Here is a 14,823-nt window from a genome sequence, read left to right as displayed (position 1 = left end):
ATTCGCACTTTGCTTCACGAACACACGCAGTATGACTACCATCAAGACTTTTAACTACATCTTTTACTTGATTAAAGTTCTCCTGGTAGAACGATACTGCGGATAACAAAGCTCCTTATCTTGTAAGAACAGGTTCCGGCGGAAGACAAACCTGAGACAGATGAGTGTTGTACTATTGTACATGAGCCGGTGCTCTTAGGAACAGTTGTTTCCCACTTGAAATTACTTTGTTGACAGATGGAAAGAGGGTACATATTTCTTCTACAATACAATGCAATCCATGCACCAAACATGTGACATGGATGGGACTTCGTGAAAATATTTGAACAGGCTGACCAGCTTTCAACATATATGAAGCTGCATTTGTGACTAAAATGCACACTTTGTAACAATCACTCTCCGATTCACTAGGCCACAGGAAGTCGCGGGGAATCCTTAACAAATCTTGCAACTGTAGCGTGTTTGGTTTTCTCTAACACTTTGCACGAAAGTAAATGAGGTTTTCCGGGTTCTTCTGGACATAATGTACCCTCTGTGAAGTTCGCATTTTTTTATTATTGCTACTTGTTTTACGTCGCACTGACACAGATAGGTCTTACGGCGACGATGGGACAGGAAAGGGCTAGGAGTGGGAAGGAAGCGGCCATGGCCTTAATTAAGGTACAGCCCCAGCATTTGCCTGGTGTGAAAATGGGAAACCATGGAAAACCATTTTCAGGGCTGCCGACAGTGGGGTTCGAACCTACTCTCTCCCGAAAGTTCGCAATGTATCGACCACACGAATTGGTTGTTTCATCTACCAATATCCAGATACAGTCCCCTCCTATGTCAGATCGTATCGAATCAACGACACACGCATGCAGTGAAAGTAACGAATAGTTCTTTTTAAGGGTGGCATGCTTTGATTGACACAATACTTTTCAAGAAACAAGCGCAGATGTGGATTAGTCAGTTTATGTTGTGGAATGTTGCTGCATACAAAAGCTTTACAGTCATCAGTGGAAAATGTACTAACTTCACACCGTGTATTCACGTAGGCTAAAAATACCTGTTGCGTATCCTTACTCTGTTCTTTTAATCTGAAATGTGAAGTTGTTTTCGAATGCTGTTCAATTTGAAATTTTGTATTACATTTTACACTCTTGTCACACACTTGACAGTACACTACATCATCGTCACTTGTATGGTCACTATTGCCTAATATCCACTGTTTAATTAAAAAAAGACCTAGAGCTCTTATCTTTAGGCATTTTTACAACTTAATCTGGTGAAACACGGCAACAGACGAAGAGCAAGTTAATAGATGGACGCATTTGTTTAAGCAAACCTTGGTAGAGGACTGTAAGGAGAAGGAAATGTCAGAAAGAAGGAAACAGCTGTTGTGCAATGGGTCATTATCTATCTACCTGCTTGTATTACGACACTGAAAGCCCTTTCTTTGATCAGGGAAGGCTTCCCATATTCCCAAGGGGCGTACAACATAGAGAGTTCATTAGATATTTCATTTCATTCAGAAACCTTAGATAATCGATCATACATAAGAAAAAAATGTCTCTATATGCACTAATATTCAAAATATGCACTAACGTACAAAATATGCATTTGCATATGTGCATGTGCATTTTTAAAATATCCGGGCCCTACTAATCATGTAGGCTGAGTGGACCTCGAACCAGCCTTCAGGTCCAGGTAAAAATCCCTGACCTGGCCGGGAATCGAACCCGGGGCCTCCGGGAAAGAGGCAGGCACGCTACCCCTACACCATGGGGCCGGCTCTTGATTACACTTAATTTCTGTGAAAACAGCACATCAATTGCACCTTCCAGTTCTGAAATATTTGGGGTGCAAGTTTTAGGTGATTCCCTCTGTATATACACTGGCAGAAAATGAAATCTCAACACCAAGAAGGAGTTGTGCTAGATAAACAAAATTTGGGAGGCATGATCGCACATCTGAAAGACAACGCCTATTCATATTTGCACATTAGTCAATAAAAAGTGGTGCTAGTAGCACTGCTATGACCTTGCAAACCAAGTTTATTTTAAATATGCACTATATACTTTGTGAGCGTTGGTCATCATCTGGTGATGACGTTGTGAGGTAGGTGTGAGCCAAACCTGCCTTTAAGGAGATGAAGGAGACAGTATCAGTAGCTTACTGAGTTTGAATGAGGCCATGTAATAAGGCTACGAGAATGTGGATATCCTTTCCGTGATATTGCAGAAAGACTTGGCAGGGATGTATCCACAGTGCATCAGTGTTCGCAAAAATGGTCACAAGAAGGTACCCTGGCCACTATGGAGAGGGAAGACCGCTGTATTCTCTGCATGGCTGTAGTGGATCATACTGCATCTGCAGCGGCCATTAGAGTTTCATTTGACACCAGAGTGATACAGCAAACTGTAAGAAATCGATTAATTGAGGGACAGCTCTGAGCCAGATGTACTGTAGCATTCATGCCACTAACTCCAAATCACTGCCATCTGTGACTTCAGTGGTGTGAAGTTAGAGCTCCTTGAAAAGCAGAATGGAGATCTGTTGTGTTCTCAGATGAGAGCCATTTGTTGGTGCCAGTGATTGCCGTAGGTTGGTAAAGAGGAGGTCAGGTGAGACCTTGGAACCAAGCTGTCTGCAGCGTCGACACACTGGACCTATACCAGAAGTTATGGTCTGGGGAGCAATTTCCTTTGGCAGCAGTAGCACTCTCATTGTTATCCCAAGAACCCTGACAGTGGATTTGCATGTCAGACTGGTGACTGAACCGGTTGTGTTGCCATTCATTCGCAGTATTCCACATGGTGTTTTCCAATAGTATAACACACGTCCTCATACTGCTGCTGTCACCCAACGTGTTCTACAGAGCATCAACCAGTTGCCTTGGCCTGGCCAGACCTTTTGCCCATTGAGCATGTATGGGACATTATGGGGTGACAAGTCCAGTGTCATCTAATACCAGCATTAATCGTTGTGATCTGACTGACCAGGTGCAACAGGCATGGAACTCCATCTCACAATATGACATATGGCACCTGTACGACACAGTGCATGCATGTTTGCGCGCTTGCGTTCAAAATCATGGTGACTACAGCAGTTATAATTGTACCACCAAGTCACATGTCTTCTCATGCATACTTGAACCAGTAACCTGGAAACTTGAATCAAATAAATACTAGAGGACCCATGCTGCTCTGCATCATTCAAAATAAATAGGTCAAATAACATGTTTTGACATGAAATTGCTCCATACACTGCACAGGTAAGTTTTTAATGTCTAATTTTAGGATTTGTATTACCTCTTTATAGGTCAATGGATTTTTGTAGATTTCTTTATTGTGATGTTGACTGATATTTTACAAACTATTTGTAATTTTAGAGTTATTGTTTTTGAATTAAAAGTTCTAGTTTTAGAGTATTTTGTTATGCATGAAGCTTTGTCCTTGTTGCAGCCCATATTGTCTAGGAAGTAGTTGATCTTTTCACATAAATAATAAAAATAAGTGATAACTGTAAACATTTACAGAGCCTCCATGGCTCACGTGGCAGCACGCCAACCTCTCACCACTGGGTTCTGTGGTTCAAATCCCGGTCACTCCATGTGAGATTTGTGCTGGACAAAGCAAAGGCGGGACAGGTTTTCTCCGGGTAATCCGGTTTTCCCTGTCTTATTTCATTCCAGCAACATTCTCCAGTATCATTTCATTTCATCTGTCATTCATTAATCATTACTCTAGAGGAGTGGGACATGCTTCAGCAGCCGGCATAATTCCTATCCTCACCGCTAGATGGGGGTCTTCATTCATTCCATTCCTGACCCGGTCGAATGATTGGAAACAGGCTGTGGACTTTCATTTTCAACTGTATTTACGAGACACCCTATACAGTAGATATGTTACTGTACATGATTCCAACTGTTACTGAGACTGTCTTGGACTTAAATGCCAAAAGGAGTGTCACCATTAATTTCAGCGACCCTGAAGATTGTGGATTCAACACCAATATGGGATATTTTCAATTATTTTTACATCTCATTCCCTCTCTGCTCCACTCCCACATATTTCTCTCCAGATAGTATTAAGTCATATGTGTACAAAGTTTGGTTTAAATTGCAGATTGCCGGGCTGAGTGGCTCAGACGGTTAAGGCGCTGGCCTTCTAACCCCAATTTGGCAGGTTTGATCCTGGCTCAGTCCGGTGGTATTTGAAGGTGCTCAAATACGACAGGCCCGTGTCGGTAGATTTACTGGCACGTAAAAGAACTCCTGCGGGACTAAATTCCGGCACCTCGGCGTCTCCGAAGACCTTAAAAAGTAGTTAGTGGGACGTAAAACAAATAACATTATTATTATTATTATTATTATTATTATTAAATTGCAGATTTGCATTTAGTCACCATCATTTTTAATTGTTTAGCTCACATAAAAACATTTAACTGTGTGCAACCCACAGAATGTATTGCAGGCTAGGGTAAGCCTTCGCCTGTCAGTATTGGAGTGATCATTTAGTGACTCGATTTTAGGTTTATTTAAATTTGAGTGAATTTAGCCTCATGATTCAAAAGCGGGTAATTCTGGAGAGAATAAAAAATGAAGTAAATTGGTCCAGTAGAATGGACGGATGGGACAAAGCTGTTTTAACTTTTTTAATATATAAATAGATGTTACCTATATAATTGCTTAGCCTAAATTACATGCCTCTAAACTAATTTCTCTTTGGTGTTGGGATTTCATTTCCCACCAGTGTAGTAGCTTTAACAGCCTGCTTGGAGGCCATGATTGTTAAGGTGTCAAGTCTATATCATACCAGGAAAAGTTGTTGGGATAAGGAGCATGAGAAAGGTCTCAGGTAGTGATCGATTCTTAGGAGCTGGTACAGAGAAAGGAGTTCACAGAGCAAAATAATAGATGTTATTTTGCTAAATGAAAATTTATTCAAATGTCTAGGCAGATAAATAACTATCTGATTATTATCTTGCATTATAACTGAGAAATGACTTGGAAATATATTCTTTCATGTATATTCAACCAAAATTGGAATGCTGAAAATTCTTTGCTATAAACGTTGAAAAATAAACTTATTTCTTCATGAGATTCATAAGTGAAATGTGGTTTCATAAGTCTCTAGAATGTTCTGGAATAAACACTTGTCTTTATAAATCACTCTCACATGAAACCTAAAGTCTTTCTAAATCAATGCCTAAAGTCTTTTTCTAAGTTTTACACTTCACAGTAATATTTGAATAATTGGAAATTAAATTATTTTGAAGCACCTAAAGTCTGTTTAAATTATTAAATTAATTATCACTCAAAAATGAATCTTCACTTGTAATGAGATAGATACTTGTAGTTAACGTATCACTTTAAAAGAATGATTTGAAAATAATAAAGTGCCTCTTCAGTAAGTCAGTAACTGTCTAGTGCAATAAATAGTTTTTAAAGTAATCACTTGCTTTTACCAGTTTAAAATACTAAATGCACTCATATCAGCTGAAAGTTTTTAGTAAGCTGGAACTGGTGAATGCGGTTCCACGAACAGCAACTGGAACTCCATCGATGTTGTCAGCACCACGTCGAAGCACGTACCACCTCCAATGCCATACCACGTTCCATTGCCCTCGCTGTACCACGTACTACATCCCTCGTCGAACCACGTACCATCTCAAACGTCGTACCACGTACTATGTCCCACATCGAGTCAGGTGTTGAGTTGATATGAGGCTTAACACTCGGTCAAGATTTCTGGTGTCGTATAATGTTGTAGACACACGAGAAAGTTCAATTGATACTTGATCGTGAGAGTTAAAATTAGCACAGTCTGGTTAATTGAATATTCACAAGTCAATGATAAATAGCATTCATAATTGCACTTAGAATCACAGTCTATTACGTGAACTATGAATCACAGTCTGTTATGTGCACTTTGAACCACAATCCGTTATATAACTTCAAAGTAATGATTACTATTAGAAATAACTATGGCTTTTAAACAAATTAAAGAACAGTCTGAAGCATTTGAAATACACGTCACAGTTCAAAGTTTCCACAGTTTTTAAATAGTCACACATCTTAAGTAATATGAGTTATTGAAAACACAGTTCATGTAATTCAGGCTATTTACACTAGAAAACAATGTTTTTGGCATCAGGTTGTATCAGGTTCGAAACAAAACTTAAAGTTCAAAGCTTATTGGAATGATGAGTGTAAGTTCAGTCCATGTCCTTCACACACAAGATGTGTTTAACTGTCTCTAACTAACACCAACACAAATCTTAAGGAAATTTTCAGTGTTATTTAGCTTTACTAGGGTTAAAATTTCATTAAAATGTCATAAAAATGTCCTTAAGGTTTACTCATTTATATGCTATCACTGTTCAAACACAAGTCATATTTGAGAAAACTGTCCCCACTCAGCTACGATAATTACTGAGTTCCTAATTCTCAAAAAACTCTTAAGTTATGTCCATTGTTAAACACACGTAGAAATTCTACCAAGTCCGGAGATGCACCAATAATAATAGCGTTTGAATTAGCACACGCAGTATTTTTGCAAGTCCATAAAACTGCAGAAATTTTACAAGTTACTAAGTTATTCTTAGTAACTTGATACACGCCGTATTTTCAAAGTCCGTAACACTCTAGAAATTTTATAAGTTATTGAGAATAACAAAGTTCAACTTAATACACACCGAATTTTTTTACAAGTCCGCAACACAGCAGAAAATTTATAAGAATCGTCTTAGTACACACCGGATTTTTCTAAGTGTTTTAGCATGGCAGAAATCTTATAATTTCGACAAACAACTTTGCGTAACGCGACACGGCGACAGTACTGTCTGATATGGTCGAGTTGTAGATTGCAACTGCTTTTACTCCTCGAGGCGAGGCTCTTATATGCTGGAAGCGGAGCTGGCTCTCTGCTTCAAGCGAAAAAATCTGTTTCTTTTCCACCTTAATATCTCGGAAACCAGGTCGATTTTCTTCAAATTTTGGCTACTTTAGTTTTAAAATATGAGCCTCATGATGGTGTACTTCATTATTTTTTACATAACAGCGTTTAGCAGATATCAAAATTGTTCCAGTAAGTTCTAGACGGGTGAGCTAGTGACATGTGGCGATTACGTCATCCGGCCGGTTCTCTGCTTGAGACGTAGCGCTGTCTCTCTCACTCTCATAGCTTGCAGCTGAGTCTCGAATGTTCGCTTCACATGCTAACTCCAAATGCTAGAGCTATCATATCGTAGATAAATTACGAATTAAAAATATAATTGCCAGGACGTAGGCATTCCTGGTACAATATGGTCTGACACCATGTTTAGCTGGTTTGAGTTCCATACATACACACATACATACATTATCATTATAGACTGTTATGCCTTTCAGCGTTCAGTCTACAAGCCTTTGAGAATTTACTAAACGTCGCCACAATCCTCGATTTGCAACTAGTGTTGTGGCCTCATTTAGTTCTATACCTCTTATCTTTAAATCGTTAGAAACCGAGTCTAAGCATTGTCGTCTTGGTCTCCCTCTACTTCTCTTACCCTCCATAGCAGAGTCCATTATTCTCCTAGGTAACCTATCCTCCTCCATTTGCCTCACATGACCCCACCACCGAAGCTGGTTTATGCGTACAGCTTCATCCATCGAGTTCATTCCTAAATTAGCCTTTATCTCCTCATTCCGAGTACACTCCTGCTATTGTTTCCACCTGTTTGTACCAGCAATCATTCTTGCTACTTTCATGTCTGTAACTTCAACTTATGAATAAGATATCCTGAGTACACCCAGCTTTCGCTCCCGTAAAGCTAAGTTGGTCTGAAAACAGACCGATGTAAAGATAGTTTCGTCTGGGAGCTGACTTCCTTTTTACAGAATACTACTGATCGCAACTGCGAGCTCACTGCATTAGCTTTACTACACCTTGATTCAATCTCACTTACTATATTACCATCCTGGGAGAACACACAACCTAAATACTTGAAATTATCGACCTTTTCTAGCTTTGTATAACAAATCTGACATTCAATTCCGTTGAATTTCTTACCTACTGACATCAATTTAGTCGTCGAGAGGCTAATTTTCATACCATACTCATTGCACCTATTTTCAAGTTCCAAGATATTAGACTGCAGGCTTTCGGCACAGTCTGCCATTAAAACCAAGTCATCAGCATAGGCCAAACTGCTTACTACATCTCCACCTAACTGAATCCCTCCCTGCCATTTTATACCTTTCAGCAGATGATCCATGTAAACTACGAACAGCAAAGGTGAAAGATTACAGCCTTGTCTAACCCCTGTAAGTACCCTGAACCAAGAACTCATTGTACCATCAATTCTCACCACGCCCAATTGTCAACATAAATGCCTTTGATTGGTGGAAAATATTTTCACCAACAGAATGTTCGCCAGCAGGGTAGGGGAGTTGGTGGCATACAATTTCTAATCACTAGATTGTATGCTAAAAGCCTGCATTTAATTTCAAACCTCTCTGCAAACTCCGGATGTGCTCATGGTGCTGTAGCTCGTGGTTCAAAGTTCCATGAAGTTTTCACTTTGTGTGCAAAATGTGAAGTGAAGTGAGATTGGCCTGTGAATGTGTTAGGGCAGCATATCTCATTGTAGAAATACAGCATTTATTTATTTATTTTGAATTCGTAAGAAATTTCGAAGTCAGCTATGACTCCCACATCACACTTGTCAACTCTTTCTAAACAGCATTCACAAACACGGTCAACTGTCCACCCTTCTGCTGATTGCAAGCGCTCTCCCTTGGAGTCTAACCGCACCACCACCACCACCACCACTGTAGTGCCCTCTCTTCCAGATGGCTCAACCAGTGCCTCACAATTGTCAGCTCTCCCTCTTACCACCAACTAGCAGGAACACCAACATGCAGAACACAGCACCCTCCTACACTACAGGTAATGATAATTTAACAGAAGACAGGATTGTGACCTAGGTGTAAGGTATGATGGTAAGGATTTCCTCCAACCCCTGGTAACAGTTCTTGCACAAAAAGTTTGTGAAGAACTAAAAGAAATTGTAGATTTCAACTGTTAAGTTATCAGTGACTTACCAAACAAGTTAAAAGCTTGTGAAAATGAAATTCTGGAACTGAAGTTTTTATTGAATTATAAAATGGTTCATGGTGTGGGTTACTGTAGTCACGTCCTAGTTTGTGAACCATGGGCAATGGCTGAGTGGCCTAGTAAGTGGTCCTGAGAGTTGGGATACCAGTTGCTATGGAATGGGAGTGGACATCTCGGACATATTCCGAGTAATGGCCCTCCTTGTGCTCAGGCGACTAGAACTATACAATCCACCGATGGTCCATAACCCGTTAGAGAAGAGGTCCTCACTTGGACTATGTGTAAGTAGCGTAGCATCCTGCTTCATGAATTAACCAAGCTCAGAACATTTTAAGCAAGCCTCGGACCTATGGGAGTAATGGAGTCCCACTCCCATTTGACAGGCGAGGGACTCCTTGGAAACAACTTGGTGAACAAAATGGAATGTGATGGGGAGCTATCAATATTAATGGGGCTTATGGAAGAGAGAAACTAGTACTGGGGGAGTCAGCTGAGAGGATGCATCTGGATGTGGTAGGAGTAAGTGATATTTGGCTAAGGGGAGATAATGAAGAAGAGATAGGAGATTATAAAGTGTACTTGACGGGTGTTACAAAGGGAAGGGCAGAGTATGGGGTAGGGCTGTTTATCGGAAATACCATTGCATGCAACATAGTTTCTGTTAGGCACGTAAATGAACGAATGATGTGGGTAGATTTGTCAGTTGGAGGAATCAGGACGAGAATTGTCTCAATGTATTCACCATGTGAGGGTGCAGATGAGGATGAAGTTAACATGTTTTATGAAGCATTGAGTGACATCGTGGTCAGGGTCAAGAGCAAGGATAGAATAGTGCTAATGGGCGATTTCAATGCGAGAGTTGGAAATAGATCTGAAGGATATGAAATGGTGATTGGTAAATGTGGCAAAGATATGGAAGCTAATAGGAATGGGAAGCGTTTGCTGGAATTCTGTGCTAGATGAGCTAGAAAGAATGATCCAAGAATTAAAAACTGCTTCTGCTAAGATTGGTTTGGAAATGAACATTAATAAAACGAAAATACTAAGCACAGAGAATCGACCACTTAAAATGGGAAACCAATATATAGAAGCAGTCGATGAGTACATCTATCTTGGACACAAGATAAAACTTGGAAAAGACAACCAACGTGCAGAAATTCCTCGCAGAATAGGTATGAGTTGGACTGCATTCCAAAAACTAAGATTCATCCTCACCAACAAGGATGTTCCAATTAACCTGAAGACCAAGGTTTATAATACGTGCGTGCTGCCAGTTACAACTTACGGTCTGGAAACGATGACTCTGACGAAGGAAAGTGCTCGCAAGCTTCAGCGAACACAACGAGCCATGGAGCGACAGATGCTAGGGATCAACCTTAGGGATAAGATCCGTTCAGAGGACATCAGGAGAAGAACTAATGTAACAGACATCCTAGAGATAGTAGCAAGACTAAAATGGCAATGGGTAGGACACGTAGCTCGACAAGACTACAACAGGTGGACCTCTAGGATTGTTCACTGGAGACCATGGGGACACAAGAGAGGCATTGGAAGACCCCTGAAGAGATGGCTCGACGACATAAAGCTGTTGGCTGGAACACGCTGGTTCCAAGCGGCTCAAGACTGAAGACGATGGAAGCACATGGAAGAGGCCTATATCCAGCAGTGGATTGAAATAGGCTAGAAAAGAAGAGAAGATGGGTTTAGCAGTTACGAATACATTCTTCAAGCATAAGGCTATTCACCACTACACATGGGAGGCTAGGGGTACCGGCTCCATAATAGACTATATCTTAACCGACTTCGAATTCAGGAAATCTGTTAGGAATGTAAATCTACCAACATAAGTTTGGAATATTTGAGTACCTTTAAATACCAATAGACTGAGCCCAGATTAGACCTGCCTCACACGTCCTCGGACACTCCTGGCACTAAAAGCCATACACTACTAAATAAATAAAATTAAAGTAGCGTAAATAAATTTAGTTGATTGTAAAATTCACTATTTCTCTGAGTAGGTAGTCATTTTAGTTTGAGGGATCCTACAACCCTCTACAATATGTAGTGCATGACGATATGAGGTAGTTCTGGTCCTTTTATGTTTCGATGTTTGTCTTTATCTCTCATTTCTGCTGCTGCCCTGTTTCACAGTGACCTGTATTTGTGTTAATTCTTAACTTATGTTCCTATCCTGGTTCGTAACTTTCTATTTTTGACGTCATATTCAGGCACGGTAAATTATTTTTTAAAATTATGACATTTTACCTCAAGTTTGATAGTACCGTATTACGCGAATAATCCCCGCATCTTTTTTAAAATATTTGAGGCACTAAATTGGGGTGGGGTTTTTATTTGAGTCAATGTTGGCATTTTTTTCAAAATGAACCTTCCTAAAGTTAGGGTGCGGGGATTAGGTATTCGGTGGCAGAGATTATTCTCGTAAATACGGCGTATTTATGCGAATAATCCCCGCATCTTCTTTTAAATATTTGAGGCACTAAAATGGGGTGGTTTTTTTATTTGAGTCAATGTTGGCATTTTTTTCAAAATGAACCTTCCTAAAGTTAGGGTGCGGGGATTAGGTATTCGGTGGCAGAGATTATTCTTGTAAATACGGCGTATTTATGCGAATAATCCCCGCATCTTCTTTTAAATATTTGAGGCACTAAAATGGGGTGGGTTTTTTATTTGAGTCAATGTTGGCATTTTTTTTCAAAATGAGCCTTCCTAAGGTTAGGGTGCGGGGATTATTCGCGTAAATACAGCGTACTTACGCGAATAATCCCCGCGTCTTTTTTTAAATATTTGAGGCACTAAATTGGGGTGCGGGTTTTATTTGAGTCAATGTTGGCATTTTTTTCAAAATGAACCTTCCTAAAGTTAGGGTGCGGGGATTAGGTATTCGGTGGCAGAGATTATTCTCGTAAATACGGCGTATTTATACAAATAATCCCCGCATCTTCTTTTAAATATTTGAGGCACTAAAATGGGGTGGGGTTTTTATTTGAGTCAATGTTGGCATTTTTTTTCAAAATGAGCCTTCCTAAGGTTAGGGTGCGGGGATTATTCGCGTAAATACAGCGTACTTACGCGAATAATCCCTGCATCTTTTTTTAAATATTTGAGGCACTAAATTGGGGTGCGGGTTTTATTTGAGTCAATGTTGGCATTGTTTTCAAAATGAACCTTCCTAAAGTTAGGGTGCGGGGATTAGGTATTCGGTGGCGGAGATTATTCTCGTAAATACGACGTATTTATGCGAATAATCCCTGCATCTTCTTTTAAATATTTGAGGCACTAAATTGGGGCGGGTTTTTTATTTGAATCAATGTTGGCATTTTTTGTTTCAAAATGAGCCTTCCTAAAGTTAGGGTGCGGGGATTATTCGCGTAAATACGGTATTTCTGAAAATAGTAAGTGCTCTCAAAGGTGCATGTAATGTAGGAAGTGTGCGTGTGTATGAAAATATCAAGCATTGATAATAATAGCAAGCATTTGTAATTTAAAAAAAAGAGTTTAAAAGTTAAAGCGAGTGATACTGTGATGGGAATGCAAAGGGGCAATAACTGAGATATGATGCGAGAAATTGCAGAGGATTAAAAAAAAAATTCTGATAATTTTATGTCCCACTAAGTACTCTTATGGTTTTCTGGAGACCCCGAGGTGCAGGCATTTTGTCCTACATAGGTTCTTTTATGTCCTGGTAAATCTACCAACATAAGTTTGGAATATTTGAGTACCTTTAAGTACCAATAGACTGAGCCCAGATTAGACCTGCCAACTTTGGTTCAGCCCACCAGCCTTCTACCATCTCGACAATTCAGTCTGGTAAAAAATTCTGCTTGAGGAGTTAATAAAGGCAGAATTCATGCTAGGTAGAAAAGAAAAAAAAAAGGAGAAAAGGTAACTTGCTGAGGCAAGGATATAAAAGATACACAATATATATATATAAATGCCATAAAAATATGCAATCTCACAGAAAACAAGTCAAGGTTTAGTTATAATGGGCGTGGCCTCCAAAGAGGTCTTTTCAGTTGATGCCGTATAGGCGACCTGCGTGTCTGTGAGGATGGGGCCCTACGAGAATGAATTCTAATGTTGAAGACGGCACAGACACCTAGCTCCCGAGCCATTGGAATTAACCAATGTAAGTTAAAATCCCTGACCCAGCTGGGAATTGAATCCGGGACCCCCTAGGCCAAAGGCTAGCAAGCTAACCATTTAGCCATGGAGCCGGACAAAGTTTAGTTGGTATACTTATGTATCAGTGAATGAATATAAAAAATAATGTCTATAATTTCAAAATAGAAATATATTTCACAACAAAGTCTATATACAAAATATTGTACACTTCAATACATTTTCTTTAAAAACACATCTGCAACAGTAAATGTTTGAAATATTGGAGCTCGCTGTGCTTGGTACAAGATAAGAAGTACTCCATTTTGACTGAATCTGCACCCTTTTCTGCTATCATCATGACAGCTGCATTGATATTTCCACTAGGAAGACTTGGCATGACAGAAGCATCAATTACAAACAGGTGATTAGTGTTGTGAACCCTGCGGATAACAGACAGACAGACTTACCAGTTACATAAATAGATAAAACAATTCATAGCAATTGAGACAAACATGGAAGGGGCAATGCTAATGCTAATGCAGAATTATTTGATATGATAATCAGCTTTGTGGGGATAAAATGATATTGTGAGGAAGGAGTTTGGAATGGAAAACCTAAATGAGAGAATTGATAGGAGTGAACTGGTTTGGATATATTAAGAGAATGGAGGTGAAAAGAATACCAAACCAGATTATGGAGATGAATTTCTAGGGAAAGAGAGCGAGAGGGAGACCTGGAGCAAGGTGGATTGATTCAATAAAGAGGAGTGCAAGAAGAAGGAACCAGAACTGGGACAAAATGATAGAAGAGGAATGGTGGAAGGAGAGAGGAAGGTGGAGAAGTCCGGCAGGAGCTGGATAAGGGTAAAGGATGATGAAGAAGATGAAGAATCAGCTCTGTGGGGAATGACACAGAAAGGAACGCGACTGCAGTGGGTGATCTCAATTTACGAAGTGTTAACTGGGAAGGTAAGGTGAATGACAGAAAGCATGACCAACAAATGGTAAATAAGTTAATTTGGGAAGGACAGGTAAATCAGACCGGGATGGAAACCAATTAGAGGGAAGAATACCTTAGACATGGTGCTGATAAAAACAGAGGAGCTCCGCAGAGAAACTAATGTGGTAGATGGTATAAGTGATCATGAAGCTGTTCGTCATAGTTAAAAATAAATGTGATAGAAAGGAAGGTTGTAAAAATAGGACTAATAAGTATTACCATATGGTTATGACAGCTTATGGAATGTGAAAAGAGGTAGGTATCTTTAAAAGTGGTAAGGAATGGTAAAGATCCACTGCACAGTACCAGAGATTAAGAAGGAGGTGTGGTTTAGAAAGAAATAGAATTAGGAATGGTTGTGGAAGTATTGAGATATTGAAGAAAATTTCTAGGAAATTGAATTTAGCTAAGCTAGCACGATGGTAGGCATAATAGGCAATCATAGGAATTCTAGTAAAAAATGGAAGAGTAGGTACTTTAAGGCAAAAACAAGTTCCAGGAAGGACATTTCAGGAAGAAGGGGGGGGGGGGTACATGTGGGGATTTACAGAAGGCATAGTAAACAGTATGTAAAGATAGTTGAATATAATAAAATGTCCAAGGAGAGGAAGTGGCTAGT

At 39.7% G+C, this 14,823-nt stretch overlaps 1 protein-coding gene across 6 annotated transcripts in view; it reads right to left on the bottom strand.

Moving 5' to 3' along the window:
* Positions 1–13,377: 13,377 nt before the first annotated feature.
* The window catches only part of LOC136886096 (glucose dehydrogenase [FAD, quinone]), a 123,769-nt gene continuing 122,323 nt past the window's right edge, over positions 13,378–14,823 (bottom strand). For all 6 annotated transcript variants that reach the window (XM_067158834.2, XM_067158850.2, XM_067158840.2 and 3 more), the window contains one exon: positions 13,378–13,645. In XM_067158834.2, coding sequence (XP_067014935.2) covers positions 13,450–13,645 — 196 coding nt within the window. In that variant the 3' untranslated portion in view covers positions 13,378–13,449. The remainder of the gene's footprint in view (positions 13,646–14,823) is intronic.

This window comes from Anabrus simplex, chromosome 1 (genome assembly GCF_040414725.1).
Source record: "Anabrus simplex isolate iqAnaSimp1 chromosome 1, ASM4041472v1, whole genome shotgun sequence".
Taxonomy (NCBI): domain Eukaryota; kingdom Metazoa; phylum Arthropoda; class Insecta; order Orthoptera; family Tettigoniidae; genus Anabrus; species Anabrus simplex.
Note: the sequence above shows the minus strand (reverse complement) of the source record. Positions and strands in the feature narration are given on the sequence as shown.